At 54.1% G+C, this 20,759-nt stretch overlaps 8 protein-coding genes across 8 annotated transcripts; 4 read left to right on the top strand and 4 right to left on the bottom strand.

The window, feature by feature from the left end:
* The first annotated feature begins 1,412 nt into the window (after positions 1 to 1,412).
* On the top strand, positions 1,413 to 3,505 carry NECHADRAFT_69038 (uncharacterized protein). Its single transcript, XM_003048120.1, has 2 exons — positions 1,413 to 1,554; positions 1,756 to 3,505. Exons 1-2 carry the CDS (start codon positions 1,497 to 1,499, stop codon positions 2,754 to 2,756), a joined length of 1,059 nt encoding a protein of 352 aa, XP_003048166.1. The 5' UTR covers positions 1,413 to 1,496; the 3' UTR covers positions 2,757 to 3,505.
* A 676-nt stretch (positions 3,506 to 4,181) lies between these two features.
* Positions 4,182 to 6,140, bottom strand: ARP2109 (Actin-related protein, ARP3 class; the record flags this gene model as incomplete). The annotated part of the gene is made up of 7 exons (XM_003047937.1): positions 4,182 to 4,561; positions 4,612 to 5,445; positions 5,496 to 5,582; positions 5,630 to 5,676; positions 5,726 to 5,953; positions 6,024 to 6,054; positions 6,102 to 6,140. 7 exons carry the CDS (start codon positions 6,138 to 6,140, stop codon positions 4,496 to 4,498), a joined length of 1,332 nt encoding a protein of 443 aa, XP_003047983.1. The 3' UTR covers positions 4,182 to 4,495.
* Positions 6,141 to 7,031: 891 nt separating this feature from the next.
* On the top strand, positions 7,032 to 8,871 carry NECHADRAFT_40402 (uncharacterized protein; the record flags this gene model as incomplete). Its single annotated transcript, XM_003048119.1, has 4 exons — positions 7,032 to 7,132; positions 7,183 to 7,382; positions 7,430 to 8,000; positions 8,127 to 8,871. The coding sequence occupies 4 exons, from the start codon at positions 7,032 to 7,034 to the stop codon at positions 8,869 to 8,871; spliced, it is 1,617 nt and encodes a 538-aa protein (XP_003048165.1).
* Positions 8,872 to 9,245: 374 nt separating this feature from the next.
* Positions 9,246 to 10,313, bottom strand: NECHADRAFT_40276 (uncharacterized protein; the record flags this gene model as incomplete). Its single annotated transcript, XM_003047936.1, has 1 exon — positions 9,246 to 10,313. One exon carries the CDS (start codon positions 10,311 to 10,313, stop codon positions 9,246 to 9,248), a length of 1,068 nt encoding a protein of 355 aa, XP_003047982.1.
* An 804-nt stretch (positions 10,314 to 11,117) lies between these two features.
* Positions 11,118 to 13,273, top strand: NECHADRAFT_39957 (uncharacterized protein; the record flags this gene model as incomplete). Its single annotated transcript, XM_003048118.1, has 2 exons — positions 11,118 to 11,858; positions 11,915 to 13,273. The coding sequence occupies 2 exons, from the start codon at positions 11,118 to 11,120 to the stop codon at positions 13,271 to 13,273; spliced, it is 2,100 nt and encodes a 699-aa protein (XP_003048164.1).
* An 84-nt stretch (positions 13,274 to 13,357) lies between these two features.
* Positions 13,358 to 15,087, bottom strand: NECHADRAFT_60779 (uncharacterized protein; the record flags this gene model as incomplete). The annotated part of the gene is made up of 1 exon (XM_003047935.1): positions 13,358 to 15,087. One exon carries the CDS (start codon positions 15,085 to 15,087, stop codon positions 13,444 to 13,446), a length of 1,644 nt encoding a protein of 547 aa, XP_003047981.1. The 3' UTR covers positions 13,358 to 13,443.
* A 1,010-nt stretch (positions 15,088 to 16,097) lies between these two features.
* Positions 16,098 to 18,201, top strand: NECHADRAFT_93304 (uncharacterized protein; the record flags this gene model as incomplete). Its single annotated transcript, XM_003048117.1, has 9 exons — positions 16,098 to 16,126; positions 16,218 to 16,326; positions 16,379 to 16,642; positions 16,695 to 16,755; positions 16,804 to 16,902; positions 16,950 to 16,998; positions 17,046 to 17,101; positions 17,148 to 17,682; positions 17,733 to 18,201. 9 exons carry the CDS (start codon positions 16,098 to 16,100, stop codon positions 18,199 to 18,201), a joined length of 1,671 nt encoding a protein of 556 aa, XP_003048163.1.
* Positions 18,202 to 18,383: 182 nt separating this feature from the next.
* Positions 18,384 to 20,114, bottom strand: NECHADRAFT_40332 (glycosyltransferase family 4; the record flags this gene model as incomplete). The annotated part of the gene is made up of 4 exons (XM_003047934.1): positions 18,384 to 18,559; positions 18,609 to 19,596; positions 19,645 to 19,780; positions 19,831 to 20,114. The coding sequence occupies 4 exons, from the start codon at positions 20,112 to 20,114 to the stop codon at positions 18,384 to 18,386; spliced, it is 1,584 nt and encodes a 527-aa protein (XP_003047980.1).
* Between the last annotated feature and the right edge of the window lie 645 nt (positions 20,115 to 20,759).

Below are 20,759 nucleotides of genomic sequence, written 5' to 3'. Positions count from 1 at the left end.
CTGCATGAATGGAGAATGAGGCACAAAAAAAAAGGGAGGACCAGACCAGGAGATGGCACACTTACGTAGGTACGGAGCCGCTGCCAACAGCCACCCCAGCCTCGTGGGACCTATGGGATGCAATGGGCGGTTGGAGCTTTCCACATGGCTCGACGGAGGTGCGTGGTGATGAGAAGCTAGGGGTCATGGAAGCGGCGCCAGCCTTGGAAACGCGTGGGTTCGGAGCATTAGGCGCCATACTACGCAGGCCACCGAGCTTCTCGTTACGTAGGTAGGTAGCGAGCTCGCAGGGCTCTGCTGTATCAGGAGGACCTGGTCAGCTGTGATGAAGAAATCTCATGTTGGGATGGGCAATCTGCAAACCGGCTTGCGGACCGTAAGTTCAGGTAGGGCTCTGATGGGGAGATCCGAGGTTACCGCGGTGGTGGAAGTTGTCTCGTTATCACATTTGCTATCTGAGCAGACAATCTGGTAGGCATAGCTTGTTTTTTTTTCTGGGTAAGGTTCTTTGACATGGGATGTCAGGACGGGAGGCCAATGTCCGGTGTAGAAAAAGGGCCGCAAAAGCAGCTGACGTGCCATGACGGAGGTTAGCGACACGAATATCACGACACTTGGATAGTCATAGATGCTCAATGCCATCCTCGTCCTCGTCAAGGCTGAGATCCAATCTTTTACCTCACACACCCCAAATTACATACACACACATCTTGTCCCTTGTTTCTGTTGCCATGGGCCTGCGGATGTAGGTACCTTTTCTCCTCGAGGTACAAACGCCTGAAATTCGCGCTAGCCCCATGTCTCTCTCTCTCCTCTGGCTCTAGCGCGCGTCCAGCCGCACCCGCTGGCTGGTGAGGGGAAGTCGATGTCCGGCCGGAGCGGGGTTTTCCCAGCGAGCACTCACTGTAGTAGTAGGCGTCATGAGGAGACGGCATTCTAGCAACACCTCGACAGCAACCTCCACCCTCCACCACCAATAACGCCACTACTGGCATTTGCTCTCACACTTGTACCGTCGCCGCATCCGAAAACAAAGTCCAACTACCCATGGCCATGGCCCAAAATGCGGATCCCCCGTGCAGCCGAAGTGGCTCCTCCCCTTGGCCCTCGTTCTGAGCTCAGGTTCGATGCGTGCGGTAGACTCACGTTGACTCGACTCCTTTCATCACACACCCTTCCTCATGGCTTCTCCCACTCCCTCTCCCCCGCGGCCGCGAAGATGAGGCTTGAGACCTTGCATCCAGACACCCATCCCTGCCCCGTTGATCCATCATACGGTTTAGGCCCGAGTCCCGTATACGCACTAGGGATCCGTCTATGGTAGACCCTTCACTCCGGATCGCCCGTCCAACATCTATATAAACTCTTGCTCCTCCGGCCTCAAGTCGAATCTTTTCTCTCCATCCTCATCCAGCTCATCAATCAACTCTCCAACACTCCTCAACAACAACTACAACACCTTTCGTCTTTACGACAAAACAACAACAACAACCAAAATGGCCGCCGAGATCCCCACCACTCAATGGGCGCAGGTCGTCGAGAAGAACGGTGGTCGTACGTTTACCTCCCTTCCTTTCAGCTCTACAACGAGTTCCAATCCCAATTGCCTCTTTCCCATCTGATATCTTTTGGATATCAGATGTTCCCAAGACCCGGGTTCCTGGCCCGAGTCCCACCCAACCCACAGATCCCCCACCGTTCGCACTGCAACATCTTCATCTCTTAGAGGCTTATACTAACTATCATTCTCTACAGCCACCAAGTACCAGCAGGTCCCCGTCCGCCAGCCCGGTCCCGATGAGGTCCTCGTCAACGTCAAGTTCTCCGGTGTCTGCCACACCGATCTCCACGCCATGATGGGTGACTGGCCCCTTGACACCAAGCTGCCTCTCATCGGTGGCCACGAGGGTGCCGGTGTTGTCGTCTCCCGCGGCCAGCTCGTCGAGGATGTTGAGATTGGTGACTACGTCGGCATCAAGTGGCTCCACGGCTCTTGCCTTCAGTGCTCTTTCTGCCAGACCTCTGATGAGCCTCTCTGCGCCAAGGCTCTCCTCTCTGGTTACACCGTCGACGGCTCCTTCCAGCAGTACGCTGTCGCCAAGGCTGCCCACGTTGCTCGCATCCCCAAGGAGTGCGACCTCGAGGCCATCTCCCCCATTCTCTGCGCCGGTATCACTGTCTACAAGGGCCTGAAGGAGTCCGGTGTCAAGGCCGGCCAGACCGTCGCCATCGTCGGTGCTGGTGGTGGTCTCGGCTCCATCGCTCTCCAGTATGCTAAGGCTATGGGTATCCACACCATTGCCATCGATGGTGGTGATGACAAGAAGGCTCTCTGCGAGTCTCTCGGCGCTAGTGCCTTTGTCGACTTCACCAAGTCCTCCAACCTCGTCGCCGAGGTCAAGGCCGCTACCTCCGACGGCCTGGGCCCCCACGCCGTCCTCCTGGTCGCTGTCCAGGAGAAGCCCTTCCAGCAGGCTACCCAGTACGTCCGCAGCCGCGGTACCGTCGTGTGCATTGGTCTCCCCGCCAACGCCAGCCTCTCTGCTCCCGTCTTCGACACTGTCGTTCGCATGATCAGCATCAAGGGCTCTTACGTCGGCAACCGTGCCGATACTGCTGAGGCCATCGAGTTCTACCGCCGCGGCCTCATCAAGGTCCCCTTCAAGACTGTCGGTCTCTCTGAGCTCCAGAGCGTCTACGACCTCATGACCGCTGGCAAGATTGCCGGTCGCTACGTCGTCGACACCAGCCGATAAGCGCGCGGCTATCTACAGGGCAGTGGTGGAACAACCCAGCCACTTTGCCCAAAAACAACAAGCAGGACGACCCACCTGCAAATGAGAGGAGTTCGGGCGGGAGTTGATGTTTTGGAATTGCGGCGGTGTTGATGAGCAGTAGCCAGATTGAGCTTGCTTGCACGATTGTGCGAGATTGGGTTGGATATGAGTGATATGAGTACCACAGGATCAATAACGGAACAAAGATTCCGATTCACCAAATGATTGCCTCTTTCACATAGTGACTGTTTGATCAAGATGTTTTTCTGACTACAGCATAAACTGACTACCTGTACAATATTCCAACTGGCAAGTATCTATCCCAGGTTGATACTACTATTCACATCTACAGCCTCATCACACCACCAAAACGTCAAACCGGAACTTATCCCCGTCCAAGGTTCAAACTGACAAAAAGACCGAACTCTGCCCGCGCAAACTCTAAAATCGACACATGGTTCGATGCCCGCCCACTGCCGCCGTCGTCGACCACGCCGGAGCCACGTGCCTGAGAATCCACCGATAGCCACTTTTTTTTTCTAAGTGGGCTGGGATGTTCATCTTTTGGCAAAATATCAATGACACTAATCGAAGTTCGTTTGGATGAATACGGGTGGATTGTGGTTTGACGTCTACTGACGGATATTTGCGGTTTTTTTTTTCTTTGCTAGTTTGTTGCGGTGAGAGAAGAGAAAAAAAGTACATGTAATAAAATGCCATGTGTGTCATCTATGTTTAGAGCAAAAGGGTCTAGAAGTACCAATTAATTGGGGGCAACTTGTTACTTACTCGTATCTGATATCGCCGGTTTCCTCTTTGTACATGATGCGTGAACTCCCATGCATCTCGGAGTCAAGTCGTTCTTCCGTCCCTGATCTGATCATGTCAACCCTCACCACCACCCACTCAGTGACACACGTCGTCATCTTACCCCTCGGCCATCCCGGAACAAGTCTACTCGTCACAACTCAAATCGAATTGGCAGAAAAAAAGGTCTCAAGGATCGACTATCCTAACTCGGTTTTCAACTTTGGTCGTCACCCCTCCGTCACAAAAGAATGGATGCAACCCTTCTCCTGCAAACCCCTCCCCCTCTCCGCCACCAAGCCACGTCTAGAACAACCCACGTTTGGGGACGTCTAGAAAGATCATGCCATCTACGTTTTTTTTTCTTCCTGTATGCACACTCGGGCGGGCATCTAGAACAACACCTGCACGTCGCTTAACGAGGTTGGTTATAACGTCCGTGTCTCGATCAAAGGATGAATATCCCTGCCGTTGAGAATTGATTGTTGAACTGGTGCAGTTCGTGAGAAAACGCTTCGAGATAGACACAGAAAATGTTATGGTCTCGATCGTCGGCAGCCCCCAAATACGAGTCAAGATGCGGGGAAATGCAGCACCTGCATGAATGTGTTTGTTTTTGAAAACGACTAATGTAATAACTCTGCAAAGACCTGCTGCCACCATCTCTTTCTTTCACCCATAGTTGCATCGCTTAAGGTAGGCATAATTGTCACTTGAGATTGAGCTGAGCGCCTTTGAGCGCCCTCACCACCATTTGCACCCCCACAGAGAAAACCACATTGAATCTTTAGCCTATCCCTGTCCCTCGAGATCGAGACTGTAGATCAATGTGTTTGCAAAGACCCTTGTTGTGAAACCCAGGGCTTGTTTGGGAGTATTTCTTGAAGCATCTATCAGCTAACAGCCTTGCTCTAAGAACCACCGGGACCACCAAGCAGAGCAAATCTCCGCACAATGCTAGGACCATATTCTTGGTACTGCAATCATCGTTAGCCATTGTCACACATGAAGATACCATCCGTCTTACCTCTGCCTTGGTATGGCAGTACGATCGGAACTCGGGCGTCTGGCCAAGAAGACTGCCACCAAACCAGGGACCGTGTCGCTGTCGCTTATGGGTAATGACCTGCACATCCAGACCACCACTTCGAGCACCACCGCTGCGGACCTCGCTGGCTCGGATTCTGGCATCCACCAGCTGCTTGATGTCTCGCTGTAATCGTCGGCCGAAATCCTTGTATAGCGTGCTACCTCCAGAAAGGACAATGTTCTTGTATAGGCCTCGTCGAACATCGATGGGCGACTGCTGGATGACACCATCGACAACAACGGGGAGAGGAGTCAGGAAATCGGAGCTGTAGATCTCGGGGTTGAAAAAGATCTCGGGGGCAAGGAAACGCTCGTAACCGACGTCGACGGCGACCTGGCGGCCATTGGGGTGCGACACGACGTGCTGGGCGAATCGGGTGCGGTCTCGGTCGTATTTGCCAAACTCCTTGACGATATCGGGGCACACATAGCAGTATTCCTCCTTGATCTCCTGGGCAGTCTTGAGAGACGAGTCGGGCTCGCCGCGGTCTCGGAGCAGGGATTGCACAAAGTAGGTGATGTCTCGACCGGCGATGGGGATCGACTTGATCGAGGATCCAATGACATAACCCTCGGCCACGGGGATAACGTGGGTGACACCGTCACCAGAGTCAATGACCGTTCCGGTGAGTGATCGATCTTGGACCTTGGAGGATGTCCAAGAAGCAGCCAGGGCGAGGACGGCCTGGACGGCGATGTACATGCCGGCACAGTTGAACGACTCGAAAAAGATCTCGGCGGTGTTCTCGCGGTTCTCGGGAGGGTTCAGGGGCTATCCTAATTAGTATCTTGGCGGATTCGAAGTAGGGGCGAGAGGCTCACGGGCTCGGTGAGGAGGAAGTAGTGGTCTTCGGGCTCGACTCGGAGGTATTTGAAGATGGAGTTGGACCAGAACCGTTCCATGTGGTCCTGTAGGCGGTCAGTCCCAGCTCATGTCGGATATCTCGGCGACATACCCAGTTCTCTATTTGGCCGTGTCGGATGGGATAGTGAAGGCCGTATCCTGGTTCCGTCAGTCGGATTGACCTCTCAGGGGCGCAATAGCTGCGTACCTGGTCCGCCCGAGGCAGCAATCGCCTCATCACCGATAAAGAAGTCAAGATCCTCAGTTCCTCTCTTTGCGCTCAAGTGACCGCCAGGTCCAGCACCTCCGGTGAGGAAAGAAGGCTTGTTGGCAACGGCCGGTCGTCCTGAGCCGGAGCCACCAGCTCCGCCAGCTGGCCCCTTGGTTGCGATCGCGGTCGGGAAGACGAAGGAGGGAGAATCGTTACCGGCGAAACCTGCAAAAGGCATCAGCAAGCAGCCCAGATACAATCGAAAGCTCCAAGAGCATGTATAGCGGTGACTGACCTAGCTTGGAGAAACCCGTGCCGCTGGTGAGCTGAGGTTAGCTGTCGTCGTCAGTGCGGGGGCTGGGAGAGGTGAGACTTGCTTGTCCATGACAACGGCGGGAGTTTGGTTGGCCATGATGAGAGAGGGTGCGTGATCGAGCGCACGACTAGACAGATAGAGAGGTAGAGAGAACCCAAGAGTCGTGCCGCGAGGAGAAATGCGATAGGCGGCGACGGCGGTGGTCGTTGCGTTGGGTGGGATTACGTTACGTGCCTTGCGAAGCTCCCAAGCTTGAGGTGAGGCTTGAGATGTGGCTGTGTAGGACAAGTGGTCCTGCCCCGCCGTTTGGCGGTGGCTCACGCCCCGTTACTGCAATAAAGGGGATCACTTTGCTGCTTTGGGATACGACGTCATTTCTAAGAGGTTGAAGCAGCGATGAAATGAATACACGGCAAAGCAAACAATAGCTGCGTGCAAAGAGATTAGATTGGGTAAAAAGTGATATATCGGTGCGAAGCCTGCTATCGTTCTGCCCATGTTTTCTCAGCTTGCCTCGTCCAAGTTAGGAGAATTGGACAATCAACGGATGCTGGCATATGGATTGTTAGGCAACTCCTTTTCATCGAGTTGAGAAATCCCCTGCATCTCGCACGAGCGCAGCTTCCATATAATTTTCTGTGCTGTGGAAGGTGAATAGATAACCATCGCCCTGCTCTTGCTTCTTCGCTCATAGGGTTTTTCATCAACTTCCATCTTTAGGCCCTCGGCCCAAAACTTCAAAACCTACAATCTCCTAACATATCTTCGCCCACGCGCTCTCGCCGGGCTTCTATCAATTCGCCCGGCCGCCTCGAATCACCACCACCTCTTTCTTTTACTCACCAACTTACCACTCATTGCATGCGTTATTCGCTCTTTACCCCATGAATTCGATCAAGAATGTCAGACTGCCATGACGATGAAGCCTCTGCTTTTTCGGAACTCACGCCGCACGGCACTGACGGCGCGTTGGATCGCGTGCTGCGAATGGGGCAGAAGCCAAAGGCAGTACCTGCAATCTTTGTCCATGCAGGGGCTGGATTTCATAGCCACCAGAATGAACACATCCATCTTCAAGCCTGTGTTGCGTGAGGCTTACTCGATCGTTCCTTGTGCGTACCTCGACTGACGATGGCAGGGCCGCCGAGATGGGAATGAGATTTCTCAAGGCTGGTTCCACGGCTACCGAAGCAGTCGAAGCCGCCCTGCGAATCCTCGAGGATAAGGAAATCACCAACGCTGGATACGGTTCCAACCTCTCCATCGACGGCGTTGTAGAGTGTGATGCCACTGTTGTCGATCATCTCGGTCGTAGCGGTGCATGCGGTGCCGTTCCGAGTTCGTCTTTCAGATCCATGTCGGCACAATAACTAATGCCGCCCCAGATATTCGAAACCCAATTTCCCTCGCCAAGCTGATTCTAGACAAGAGCAATAAGCCTCTCAGCCTTCGTCGAGTTCCGCCAAATGCCCTAATCGGAGAAGGCGCCAAGGCCTTTGCTGAAGAACATGGCCTCGTTACTTGCCCGAATGAGTACATGGTTTCCAAGAATGCCCGAGATCGATTCCTACGTTGGCAAGAAGATCTAAAGCGGGCCGAGACGAAGTCAAAGGACTCGAGGGCTTCTCCAGAGGTTGGCGAGACAAGCATCGGATGTCCTCCGTGTCAGTACGACACAGCTTCCACACCGAAGCCACAGCAATCCTTCCCCCGGGATCACAGAGCAGCTATCATGGCAGGCACATGGAACGAGGGGCAGCCTGATTCTCCATGGATGGGCACTCCGATCCAGGAAACAACCACGCCCTCAACCGACAATTCTTCGACGACCAGTTACTTTCGAACCATGGGCACCGCCGCACCTACAGTGGGTCGGTCTTCTGTCCGGGCGACTGCGGAGAGGCTATCGCCGAGTTACGCTGGAGTTGCAAGAGGTGCACAGGGCGCACCGCCATCGTCATTTCGTTCCAGGCCCATCTCCAGGAAGCCCGGATCGCCCAGCCAAGGAAATGCCACGGATGACAAGCCTTCCAATCTGGAAAACACAGAGCCCAATCAAAAGCAACATGAACATTCTCCGAGCCGTGATGGTTCTGCTTCGCCACAATCACGGGCTAAACCTATGGACCTCGGGGAGTATGAAGCTGGTCAGCAAGACTTGGCGAGTCCTCGCGGAGTTAAGCGACCCTCCAGTCCAGATGAGAGAGCAGAGGGCGACTCTCGATCCATCAAAGACAGCTTCCGGTCTGGGACTGGGAACGAGGACTTCATCACAGACACTATTGGTGCCATTGCGATTGACGAGAGAGGTCATATTGCTGCTGGATCGTCCTCGGGGGGGATTGGAATGAAGCATCGAGGTCGACTTGGACCAGCAGCTTTGGTTGGAGTTGGCACTGCCGTTGTCCCTTGTGATGAAGAAGATGAAGATCAGATCAGCGTTGCCGCCGTAACAAGCGGCACCGGAGAGCACATGGCTACGACAATGGCCTCCCAACGATGCGCCGAGAGGATCTATCATGGGACAAGGCGCGGCAAGGGCGGAGTCAACATTCAGGATGACGACGAGGATGCCATCATGGAGTCCTTCATCGCCGACGACTTCATGAATCACCCTGGGGTCAAGAACTGTCACTCAGCTGGCGCTATCGGTGTCATGGTTGTCAAGAAGACACAGATGGGGTATTATTTGTACTTTGCCCACAACACTGACTCGTTTGCTTTGGCCTCGATGGGTGGTTTAGAGAAGCAACCGAACTGTACCATGTCTCGGCTTCCGGATAGTGCTAAGATTGCCAAGGGTGGACGCAAAGTTCGTTTTGACTGAGCCAGTTTTGGGCTTCTGAGATTGGAATATGGAGTTTGGCAACTTTAGAGGGCATTAGACTCCTGTCAGGGCTTGATCGATATGGGGTTGAGGCCAAGCTGTGGCTACTACGGTGAGATGGATGGTTGTTTAGTCTTTTTCTCCATCGCTAGACTTGATATGATACCCTCTATCCCTAGAGACATTGCATGCTTTATTTATTTAATGTGCTCAAGTTTGGTTTTGATGTTCTGCTCCAAGTCAAGTTGTCACTTGAATGTGTCAGTGGTGTTTGCCCCTGAAGCCCAGGAATAGATGCATTATTCTGTCTTAATCGTTGTAGGTATCTCGTCATTATTTTAATTGGTCTATTATACAAAATAGGGAGTGATTCATCATGGACGAGGTGTCCCCGTCGCACTTCCCGTCTCTTCCCGTGAACCCCCGTTGACGATTCTCCGCTTCTTCTTCTTCTTCCGAGGCACGACGGCGGGCTTGGCGCCGTAGTTGCCCAGCGACAATTTCGTGCCACATGTAAGGCACTCGGAATTCTCTGGCAGCTCGCAAAAGATGCTGAGGCAGATGGAACAGACAAAGCCAGTGTCAACAACTCGGCCGTGGCAGAAGCACGCCGCGCGAAAGTCGACCGTGTCATGGGTCGGCGCAACGAGAGCCTCGCGAGCCTCTGTATCGGCGATGAGACCGAACATGAGATAGGTGAGCAGACCCTGGGGATGTGTTGCGGCGAGGTATGTACCGCCCGTGTTGAAGCAGGCCTGCTGGAGAAAGGTCGGGTCGCCGGTGAGGGAGAGGGTATCGATGGCGACCTGGGCGTGGGCGGCGGCGAAAACAGCGTTCATGGTAGGGATGTATTGCGAAGGCTCCGAGTCGGACACGGAGATGACGAGGATGCGGCCGCGTACGGTGGGAGGTGCCGTGGTGGTGGCCTTGTGGTTGTCCTCGAGGTTGGCGGTGGGCGAGCAGAGAGCTTGCGCAGCCTTGTTGATGTGGCAGAGGGCCAGCGTTAATGCCCCTGATAGTTGTGTCGTGGTGGTGGCGAGGTCAGCCTCGGTCGTCTGATCCATGAGTTTCCTCACAGAGTCCAAAACGGCGGCCTCGATCTGCGCAAACTGGGGGAACTTGTTGGCCGACGACGTCTGAGACGGGGCGGCGTCCTTCATAGATACATCTCCTGAGGCGTCGCGAGTGGGCTTGGGCGGCGTCGGGTAGAGCCATTGTGCGCGGTCGACGTGGGCGGCGATGAGGGCGACCTGGTTGGCGTTGCTGAAGGCGAGATGGGCGTTGACAAAGACGAGGATATTTGCGATGGCCCTAGACAAAGGCAGGGCATTACCGATAGCAGCCCATGCTCGCGGATTCGTGTCAAGGACGATGGTAAGGAGTGAGGGCGTGTCCTCGTGGGTGCTGACCTCGTAGTGCTCCGAAACATCGACGGCGTCCATGATGAAAACGAGGCGGACGTGGTTGTGAGGATGTCGGTTGGGGAGACGGCTACGAGGCCGTGGAGGAGATGAACGCTGCGCAAGTGAGACAAGCTGCGCTGCAGATCGTGACGCTGAGAGGGCGAGAAACGTTGACGCAGGCAGTCAGACAAAGAATGGGCGTCTGCAAGGGCAATGCAATGTTGAGGCTCAAGTTGGACGCTGAACGGCGGCTGGCCTAGTGGTTATAGCGTCCCCGGTCTGTGCGACGACTTGCCACGATTTCAGGCCGCCCCGAGGATGAAAGACATGAGCCTTGAAGCCCGGAATATCACGACCGACTCGAAGATTCTGTCGTGCGAGCCCAAGAATTTCTTATCACGGCTACAGGGATTGAAGGAGTAAAGAAAAAACAGAGTCTTTCGCTGGACGTCATCCACAGGAGCAGGGTGTGGGAGCATCCCGTCACGAATGGGACGCGGCTGCAGGCACCAATGAGCCCCTGGAGCAATCCCCCTAGCGCAGCGCCCATAGACGCCAAAACACGTGACGAAGCTCCCAAAGCAGCGGGGGGGAGCATGGGCTTATCAGTGGTCGTGGTTGGGGGGGTTTGCGGCCACTAGGAAAAAGCAAGGTTCTAGCGCTTCTAGTGGTCTCACAGGACAGAGCTGATTTGATTGATGAGCTGAGTTGGATGAGGGGCGTTATCGATTTACATCACGGGCTCCTGTTTTGGGCCTCGAGCTTTTCCCATTGTTTTTCCCTTTCAAATCGTCCATCTCGACATCCCATTCCATCTGATAAGATTCGAGATTCTTTTTCATCATGGCTGAACCCGCCAAGCAGGAGGCCCCGGCCCCTTCTTTGGAGGACCAGACCCTCATCGTCTTTGCGCGCTTGATGGAGGGTGGCCAGGAGGACAATGAGACGTGCCGTGATCTCGACGAGCTAACCAAGCTCCTCAACAACGACTATGAGGCCCGCCAGAAGGACAAGTCTCATGAGACTATCTGCAACGTCATCGACGGCGACTGCGTTGACACAGTTTTGTGCTATCTCGATATGCGACAGCCTGAGATTGTCCGTGGGCACGCCACTCTTTCAACGTCGGCCTACCTCAAGGCTGCCGGCGACGACGGCAGCAAGAAGCTATCCACCTTTTTCTTTGACCGTGTTCGGAGAGGCACTTACGATGACTACATTGTCGCCTTTTGCGTCGCAGCCGCCACTTTCCCCATCGTCCCGGATCTCACTGCAGAGCTCTTCCTCAATGAAGACTTCCTCCCCAGCCTGGGAACTCTGATGCGACGCAAGTGGAAGAGCCGCAAGGTCGAGACGGCTTGTCTAGAGATGCTCAACGCCGCATGCATGAACTCGCTCTGTCGCGAGGCCATCAACAAGTACTGCATCGAGTGGCTCGAGGAGATTGTCGACCAGGACCTCAGCGAGATCGTCCGCAGCACAAACGCCGACCCCAACCTTCAAAGCGACGGCGGCTCCATCACCATGAGGCGTCACTCGGAGCAGGTTCAGTACCTGGCCGCCGTCATCCTGGCCAAGCTGAGGGTGAGAGAGATATGCGTGCCGTGCTTTGTTCACGACTAACTAACTCAGAATTCAAGGCAGTTCCCGCGAAGCCCGCCCCCGGCGAGGCTAGCCAGTCGAGGATCGAGCCAGCAGTCACTAGTATTGAGGACCTCTCTGGCATGTTCACCAAGATGATCCTACGGGATGAGGATCACGGAAGAAAGCATTCTATTGAAGGTCTAGCCTATGCGTCTCTTCAACCCAAGGTTAAAGAGTCGATTGTGAGCAACCCTGAGCTGCTTCAGAAGCTCGTCAAGACTCTCAGCGAGGCGCAGCCCCGTTCTCCGACCACCTACGGAGCTCTGAGTATCTTTGTCAATCTTACAAGGTACCTCCCCAACCTCACCGAGGAGGAGAAGAAGATGAACCAGCTCAAGGCGTACGCCAACGCCGCTGGGAAACTCGGTGGGCCGGACCCCCTGAATGACGACGAGCATGTTGCGAAGCGGTGTAAGCTGGTGTTTGATGCCGGCATCACGCCTGTGCTTGTCACTCACAGCAAAAATGGTTCGCCAGCGTCTCTATCGCTGGTCATCTCCATCATCTTTGCCTTGTCTGTCACCAAGACTCTTCGCGGCCAGCTCGCCCAGCAGGGCGCCGTCAAGCTCCTCCTCACAGCGTGGATGACGCTTCCCCAGACTGAAGCACCAGCCCGTCGTCTTGCTGCGCAGGCCCTTGCCCGGATTCTCATCAGTACAAACCCTGCCCTCGTCTTTGGCGGCAACCGATCAAACCCCCTCAGTGCTGCAATTCGGCCTCTCGTGTCTATCGTCCCTCCTGACCCGGCTGCCGAGACGCGAGACCTTCTCCCCTCCTTTGAGGCTCTCATGGCTCTGACTAACCTAGCCTCCATGGACGATGAAGATACGAGACGTAGCATCATTGCGACCGCGTGGTTCCAGATTGAGGAGCAGATGCTCTCATCCAACGCTCTTGTTTCCAAGGCAGCCGTCGAGCTCGTCTGCAACCTCGTCCAGGCTCCTGAAGCCATCGCCCTGTACGCCGAGGAGACCGCCAAGGCTCGAAACCGCCTTCACATCCTCCTCGCCCTCGCAGACGCCGAAGATGCCGGAACTCGTAGTGCGGCTGGTGGCGCGCTGGCCTCGCTCACATCTTTCGAGGGTGTCATCCGCGGTATTATCAACAGAGAGCGCGGTGTCAAGGTCGTCCTGTCCATGTGCGTCGACGACGACGAGAACATCCGGCACCGCGGCGTGTTTGTGATACTTAACCTCGTGACAGCCGAGGGTGAGGTCGGTGAGCTGGCGCGGCAAAAGATCAAGGATGAAGACGGCGTCGAGGTCCTCAAGGAATGTCTCAAGAAGAGTAGAAGACCCGAGGTTCTCGAGGTGACGGTGCAGGCCCTCAAGGCTCTGCTGGGGGACAAGTCATGAACATGGGGCAGTGATGCATATATATGCTGGCTGAGTTGGCAATTTGTTTTGTCACGCACGAGTTAATGCAGCGGTTCTTTTTATGAGGACAATGATTACAAGTGTCGCAATGAAAAAAATCTATGAAGGTTTCCCCTTTTTAAAGCGCCGTGTCCCTATTTTTAACCATTTCATGCCTTGGTATCAACCCTGTTGAGAATAGCAACGCCCTCGACATGTCCAGTTTGAGGGAAAAAGTCAAAGCCCCTCAGACTCTCAATCTCATACCTCTCACCCTCGCCCTCGCCGCGGACCAACACGCCCACGTCCCTGGCCTGCGTGTGCACGTTGCAGCTGACGTAGAGTACGCGACGGGGGCCAAACTTGCGTAGCTGGCCGAGGAAGTCTGCGTCGCAGCCCTTGCGAGGGGGGTCGAGTACGACGACGGTCTCGTCACGGTTGTACGTGACACTCTTGAAGAGCTCGCCTGCGTCAGCAGCGATGAACTTGCAGCGATCCTCGTTGAGGCCGTTGAGAGCGGCGTTGCGGCTTGCATAGGCGATCGAGTCGGCAGCAATGTCGATACCGATAGAGTGCTGGAAAAGGGATGACAATGTGATGGTGAAGAGGCCAGAGCCAGAGTAAGCGTCGATGAGATACTTGATCTCCATGCCGGAGCCAGCAGGGGGCAGGATGCGGTCGCGGACGTAGGTGGTGAAGGATGGGAGGATAGAGTTATTGTTCTGGAAGAAGGACCCGGCGGGGTTGGTAAAGGTGTAGGGGCCGATGTACTCGGTGGTGGTGGCCTTGGAGTCGGTGATACAGGACTTGATGTCGACTGTGTCTTCGTTGTCGACGCGGACTGTGTGAGGGGGTAGTTCGGAGGGTATATCTTGGCTGTCCTTTGGCAGGCGTTGTGTGTTTTCTCGCAGGAGGAGGGTGGCACCGCGCTTATAATCCTTAAACTCGGTCTGCATGCGTTCTCTCTCCCTCGCCATACCCAGACGCACTGCACTAGTGCCGATAGGACAGTCCTCGATATCCAAAACCTTTCGACGCCCCTTTTGCATGAATCCAATATCGGGACAGCTCTCAAAGGGTACACGGGGGTTCTTCCCCCTCTTGCTGGGACGAAATCCAGGGGGCCCGTCAAAGTGCGGTGTCAACTTTGTGCGATATCCATACTGCAGAGGACTTCCCATGGTGTCTTGAACAGTAGGCACGATAGCGGGATCGAGGTTGGAAAAGTTCTGGTAGGCCTTTTCGAGGACGCGCCTCTTGAGACGGAGCTGCTCTGCGTAGTCGAGCATCTGGAACTGGCAGCCGCCGCACGAGGCAAAGTACTTACAGTTGATGCGGGCATCGTCGCGCAGAGGAGAGGGCTTGACGACAGAGATGAAGTCGGCCATGGTCTGGTTATCGCGACGCACATGGCGAAAGACCTTGACCCTCGCAAGGTCGCCGGGTACGGTGAAGGGCACAACATAGACCTGATTCGAGCCAGGTCTCATAGCCAAGCCCTCTCCCGTAGACGACAACTCCAAAACCTCAACCTCTGTCTCAGTGCCCTCCTCCGGAAGAACCTCTACCCCATTCTCAGTCCCCTCTCCATACTCCACCGCCCTCAGCTTGAGCAGAGCCTCGACGTCATACTTGAGGACTTCCTCAGACGAACCCTCAGTGATGTTCCTCTCCCGCTTTGTCTTTTTCTGCTTCCACTGTCGATTGTTCTGCTGATTAGGCCTCTTGTTCAAAGGCTTTTCTGTGTTGCCATTGCTTTGTGAGTGGCCGTTGAGCACGGCGGCGGGTGGTGCCTCTGCCTGGGCGGTCGCCATGGCTGCGAATGGGCGGAGATTGTAAGGGCGCGCTCTTCTTGTGAGAGAGACGAGTGGCAGAAGCCTGAGTCGTCTCATGGACAACCCAAGGATTTGTCTCTAAAGTGTTGAGAGGAGTGATTTTTGTGTGGTTTTCCTCTGGGAAAATTTGAGGTTGCTCACAACTTTTTCAACTTTTCTTTCGAGTCGAGAATGAGACAGGGAAAGGTTCTTGCATGTGCCCCACTTTGAGATTTTGGGGTCCTTGGGCTGCGTTTTAGGCTTTGTCTGATTGGCTGATGACATGAGGGACTGTCATTGGTTGGAGTTTCTATCCTCCTCTGAAACCAGGACAGGGATTGTATCCAACAACGATAAGAGCTCGTCTTTGATCTATCTCATGTCTCGAGACTATTTCTTGAGATAGATGTTGTACCTGAAGACACTTTACTTCGATTCTTCACATGACAACTTGCTTATGCTTCTTTCATGCATTGCACACATACATACATCTACCCTCATCGTCTGACAATCTGTACAACAGAAAAAGAAGCCATTTGACCACCCCGGGGTCTCATGCTAAACACATACCAAATAGGCATATACTGTACAACACAAAACTTTCATCAGCAATGTCCTCACGCGCTCACATCAACAACGCACTGCGTAATCTGTAACTTCTATGCCTTCAATAAGCAAACTCTCCCAGCCAATGACTTGGTTGGCTCCTATCATCGCTGCCCCGCTGATTGGTCCCCCGGAATGGCAGGTGATGCGACTCACGAGGCCGCTTGCAACTACCGGGGGGAGAAACCGCGTCCGTCCCATCCCGCCCTTGGCCGGAGATCGGACCCGGGGTCTCATCACGTCAACGCTTCCTTTGCTTGTGCATTTTAAAAATTCGCGATATCTCCCTTTTGCTTCACTTTCAACTCATTAGACTTTGATTTTTTCTCTCTCATCTTCTCAAGATTCGGGAATGCTTATCTTGGCGCAGTAACCCCTTCTAGATAAGCAGCAACCACTTACAAATGGGCAAGTTTCACAACATCCTTTCAACGTTGCACACTTACTAACCCTTTCCCAGGGCGTGTATTCGGCGTGAGGCGTTTATGCCTGTTCTTTGCTCAATATGGACTTTTGGCGGCCAGCCCCGTCAATGAGGAGTACCTGTTTCGTTCAGAAGGTGGTACCAAAGGCGCCGTGGCGTCCGAGGCGAGAGAATGCAGTTACATAGGAAGGGATCTGCTCGCGCGTGGTGTAAGTCTACAAACAACACTTTATGCCCGTTCCTACTTGTTAACAATTCTAGGGAAATGCTGTTGATGCCATGGTCGGGACGACCTTTTGTGTCGGCGTTATCGGCATGTATCACTCGGGCATTGGCGGAGGTGGCTTCATGCTCGTGCGGGATGAAAAGGGCAACTATGAAGCTATCGACTTTCGCGAGTCAGCTCCAGCCGCAGCCCATGAGAACATGTACCAGGGAAATGTCGAGGGAAGCATCCATGGAGGCTTGTCCGTCGGCGTACCTGGCGAGGTTCGGGGGTTGGAGTACGTTCACAAGAAATACGGTGTAAGTATTGACAGCCACCCTTTCATATTTCCTATCTAAACTGAGTTTGCAGAAACTCCCATGGAATACCGTCATGCAAGGGGCTATCAAGATAGCCAATGATGGCTTCAAAAGTAAGAGCCAGCTTGACCACTATGGGTGTCGACTAACTCCATAACTAGTCAATGGTGACATGAACAAGTTTGTGTCCAAGTTGTCCGCTGGAAAGTACAACTTCCTCGTAGAAGACCCTTCATGGGCTGAGGATTTCACTCGAGATGGTTCGTTACTCTACCCCTAAACTAGAGCTAGCGCTGATGGTATGCAGGACAACTTCTCCGGGAGGGAGACACCATCACAAGACCTCGATATGCACGGTGAGTGGAAAGCCTACAAATGCTTGTATCTCTGCTAACATATTTAGCACTCTTCAGGCCATTGCCGATCGTGGCTCTGAAGCCTTTTACACCGGCCCCATCGGTAAGCCCCTAAGCTCCAGACATGATACACTCCTAACACACCCCAGCCGAGAGCATGATCAAGACCATTCAAGAATCCAACGGCACAATGACACTCGAGGACCTCGCAAACTACAGGGTCATCTCTCGAAAGGTCCTGCACACCGAGTACAAAGGTTACGACGTCTACGGCATCAGCTCCCCTGCTGGCGGCGCCGTCTCTCTCAACATCCTAAACACCATGGACGGATACGACGATCAGAGTCAGGATGGCAATCTTACACTACACAGATACATCGAGGCCATGAAGTTTGCGTACGGGGCTCGGCTGCGGTTAGGAGATCCCGACTTTGTTGACGATGTGCCCAATTTTGAGGAAGAGATGCTCAACGCAACGACGGCTGAAAAGATTCGCAGCCGTATCGACCCCTTGACTACACAAGACATTGAGAAATATGACCCCTCGAGGATCTACTCGTCTAACGGCCATGGAACCTCTCACATTGTCACGGCAGATGTGGACGGCATGGCTGTCTCCCTGACCACGACCGTCAACCTCATCTTTGGATCGCTTCTCATGGATAACCTCACCGGCGTCATCCTGTAAGTCTTCCCTAGATATTACTCCCAAGTTCCCCAAACTCACCTACTAGAAACAACGAGATGAACGACTTTTCTATTCCCGGTGTTCCCAACGAGTTTGGCTTTGCCCCGGCTGAGGAGAACTTTATCCGCCCAAACAAGCGCCCCTTATCTTCATGCACCCCCATAATCGTCTCCCTCAAAGACGGTACCCTAGTAGCTGTTCTCGGAGCCGCTGGCGGTTCCCGCATCATCTCGTCGACGACTCAGGTCGCCTGGCGCATCCTCACCTCACCATCGTGGAGCGTCAAAGACGCTGTGCGCGAGCCCAGGATGCACAACCAGTTGCTGCCCAACCAGCTCCTCCTTGAAAACAGGTTCAGCCGCTGGGAAGTGCCCGGGCTGAGGGCCAAGGGGCACAACATTACCTGGGTCGAGGAGGGGTTGAGCGCAGTGCAGGCATTGACGAGGGACAGTGACGGTGTATTTGATGTTGCAGCCGAGTCGAGGCAGAAGAATAGCGGAGGCTTTACATTGTAAATCAATAGGTAGACTCATCCACGTAGCATCTGTTTGGCCATGATTTGGGGTTGCATCTCACAAGCATTCGCTGTCAGCTCCGCGCTGTATTCTCTACTCTATGTACGACTTCCAGTAGTAAACTGTTTGTAAAAAGGGGGTATCCTTTGGTCTATCACGCAACTTTACTTTCGCCTCACGCTCTACCTCGAAAGCGTCACCAACCGCGCCATCTGAACCGTCCATTTCTTGGCAAACTCCTCTTCGGTGAACCTCTTTGCCGACTCGCGTGCCCTGAGGCGGACTGCCAATGGGTCTGGCAGCGACAGGGCCTTTTCGTAACCATCCGCAAACTCCTCTTCTGTCGTAGCGTGGAAGCCTGCGAAAGTTAGTTGTCAACCCAATATGCCACAAGTTGAGCTGCTTACCAGTTGGTTCGCCGTCGATTGGCACGACGATATCAAACTTGGGCCCAGCACTATCGTGAACGACAGAAATAAGCCCAGCAGCCTGATACTCCACGACTCCAATACCAAAGTGCTCGTTCCACATGCCGTTAACGCCAATGTAAGCCTTCCGCAGCCACTCGAGGATCTCTGACCACGAGGCGTCAAGATGAAACTCGACGCTGTCTTTGATGCCCAGCTCGTTGGCAAGGATGCGCAGCTGATACACACGCTTCGAGTCGTGGTCGTCTCTTACGCTTCCAATGAGGATCAGACGCGCACCCTTGGATGCTTCGCTCTTTCTCTTGAGGAATGTGGCAAAGGACTGCATAATAAGCTGGTGATTCTTCTCGGGTCGGAACTGTGCCAGGTAAACGATGGCCTTTTCTCGTCGCTTCTCACTCTCCTCTGACACCTCGACTTCTTGTTCCATCTCTCGTACGGCAGTAGGGGGGTAGACCACCACGATCGGATCCTTCTTACTCTTTCCTGTGCGGTATGGGCCCCATAGACTCTGAATGTGCCCTTGAGTCCACGTCGAGTTGGTCATTACGATGTCCACTGTCGAGCCGACCCATGAATAGAGCACGGCAAATAGCTGCCAGTAAGTCTTTTTCGCAACACCCTGCGCTCCAACACCTTTACCAGCGTTGACGCCTTGTGTTCCCACGGCCGAATTGGGGTCCAGAGACTCGAGCATATCGGTCGAGATTGTTGGATAGTGCACGTACGCTCCTGTAGAAACCTTGGGGAAGAGAAACTTGCAAAGGCCGAGAGCAAATGCGTAGCCCATGGTGTCGACAAAAACGTCGGGGACAAGCAGCGAGAAGGCGTCCCAGGCGAGTATTATGGAACCAATGGACTGACCCAGGAGAGTAAAATGTGGCCACGAAGAGGCGAGCACCCAGTCTCTCTTGGAAAGGTAGAGGAAGGTAATGGTAGGAGCATGAAGCTCAATGTTGAACCTATGCTGTCACCGTGTAAGCACGTCTCACCTCAAACTCGAGAGCTTGCTCACCTTAACCCGAGACAGAATAGCATCCTTTGTAACTTCGTGATCACCAGTGTAGACGACACACTTTGCGTTTGGCCATCGATCTTGCGTCGCTCGAATAGCAGCCCACAAGACTCGCTCCCCGCCGCCTCCGGCATTGCTTGCGCAGCATTAGCCAAGCCCAGACTCTCCCTCCAGATATAAACCTACCAAAAAGGATGAAAGAAGCCAACAACACCGTCCCAGTCCTTCTGCTTGTCTAGTGTAATCTTGAGGTCATCGTCGACGTCGAATACGAGCTTCGTTTCGGAGCTGCCTTGGGGATCGTTCGCACGGGCTGCCTTGTCCTCCTCCGTCATGAGCGCCAGGAGGTGTGCACGACGACCCTCTGTTCGCTTTCGTAGTGTCCATCCGAGAAAGCTTCGTAATGCATTGCCAAGCAAAGGTATGGCGATCAAGAGGAACAAGGTCACCCACCCCGAGACAACCGACATCTTGGAGGAGCTATCGGGGGGCGATGGAATAGGCGGGCTGTCCGCGGGCGCCGCAAACGAGTCGTCGGACATTCGGGATAGTCGATGTTCCGTAGCAGTGGTCGGTTATAGCTATCGATGATGTCGTAAAATATCGAGAGTGCGAAGGCTGGAGACGTTGACAAGTCCTGCAGCAAGGAAACACCATGAAGAAGCCACGACAAAGGGGAACGATGGGGTGACGTCGCACCAAAAATAATAGCCTCCGTGGCGGAGGGGAAAGCTCTAGCCTAGCTCCAGGTAGCTTGCCCGCTGCAGCTGGATGAGCTACAGGGGTATTGAGCGCTGAAGATGGGCAAGCCCCCGCTATGAGGCTCCTGACCCTGGTCACGGGCGGAGTCTAGCGGTGTGGGAACGCCCGGGTGTCAGTGCTCGCCGTTGACCACGGGGTAAAAGGGAAGATCGGAACGGATGGCGATGCGACGTTGAAGGATGTATTCTCGAGTCATGTGAGCATGTGAATGTATCTCAAGTGATTGATGACACTGATCATAAGGGTAGGAGTTCTTCTCTTATAATCGACAACATCACAATAGAGCGGGAGTCAACCAGTCTCTCTTCTCTTTTGCACAATGTGCTGATAGCCCATCGCTAACTCGTCGAACT

Source organism: Fusarium vanettenii, assembly GCF_000151355.1.
Source record: "Fusarium vanettenii 77-13-4 chromosome 5 genomic scaffold NECHAsca_12_chr5_2_0, whole genome shotgun sequence".
Lineage (NCBI taxonomy): Eukaryota > Fungi > Ascomycota > Sordariomycetes > Hypocreales > Nectriaceae > Fusarium > Fusarium vanettenii.
This window is presented reverse-complemented; position numbering and strand designations above follow the sequence as displayed.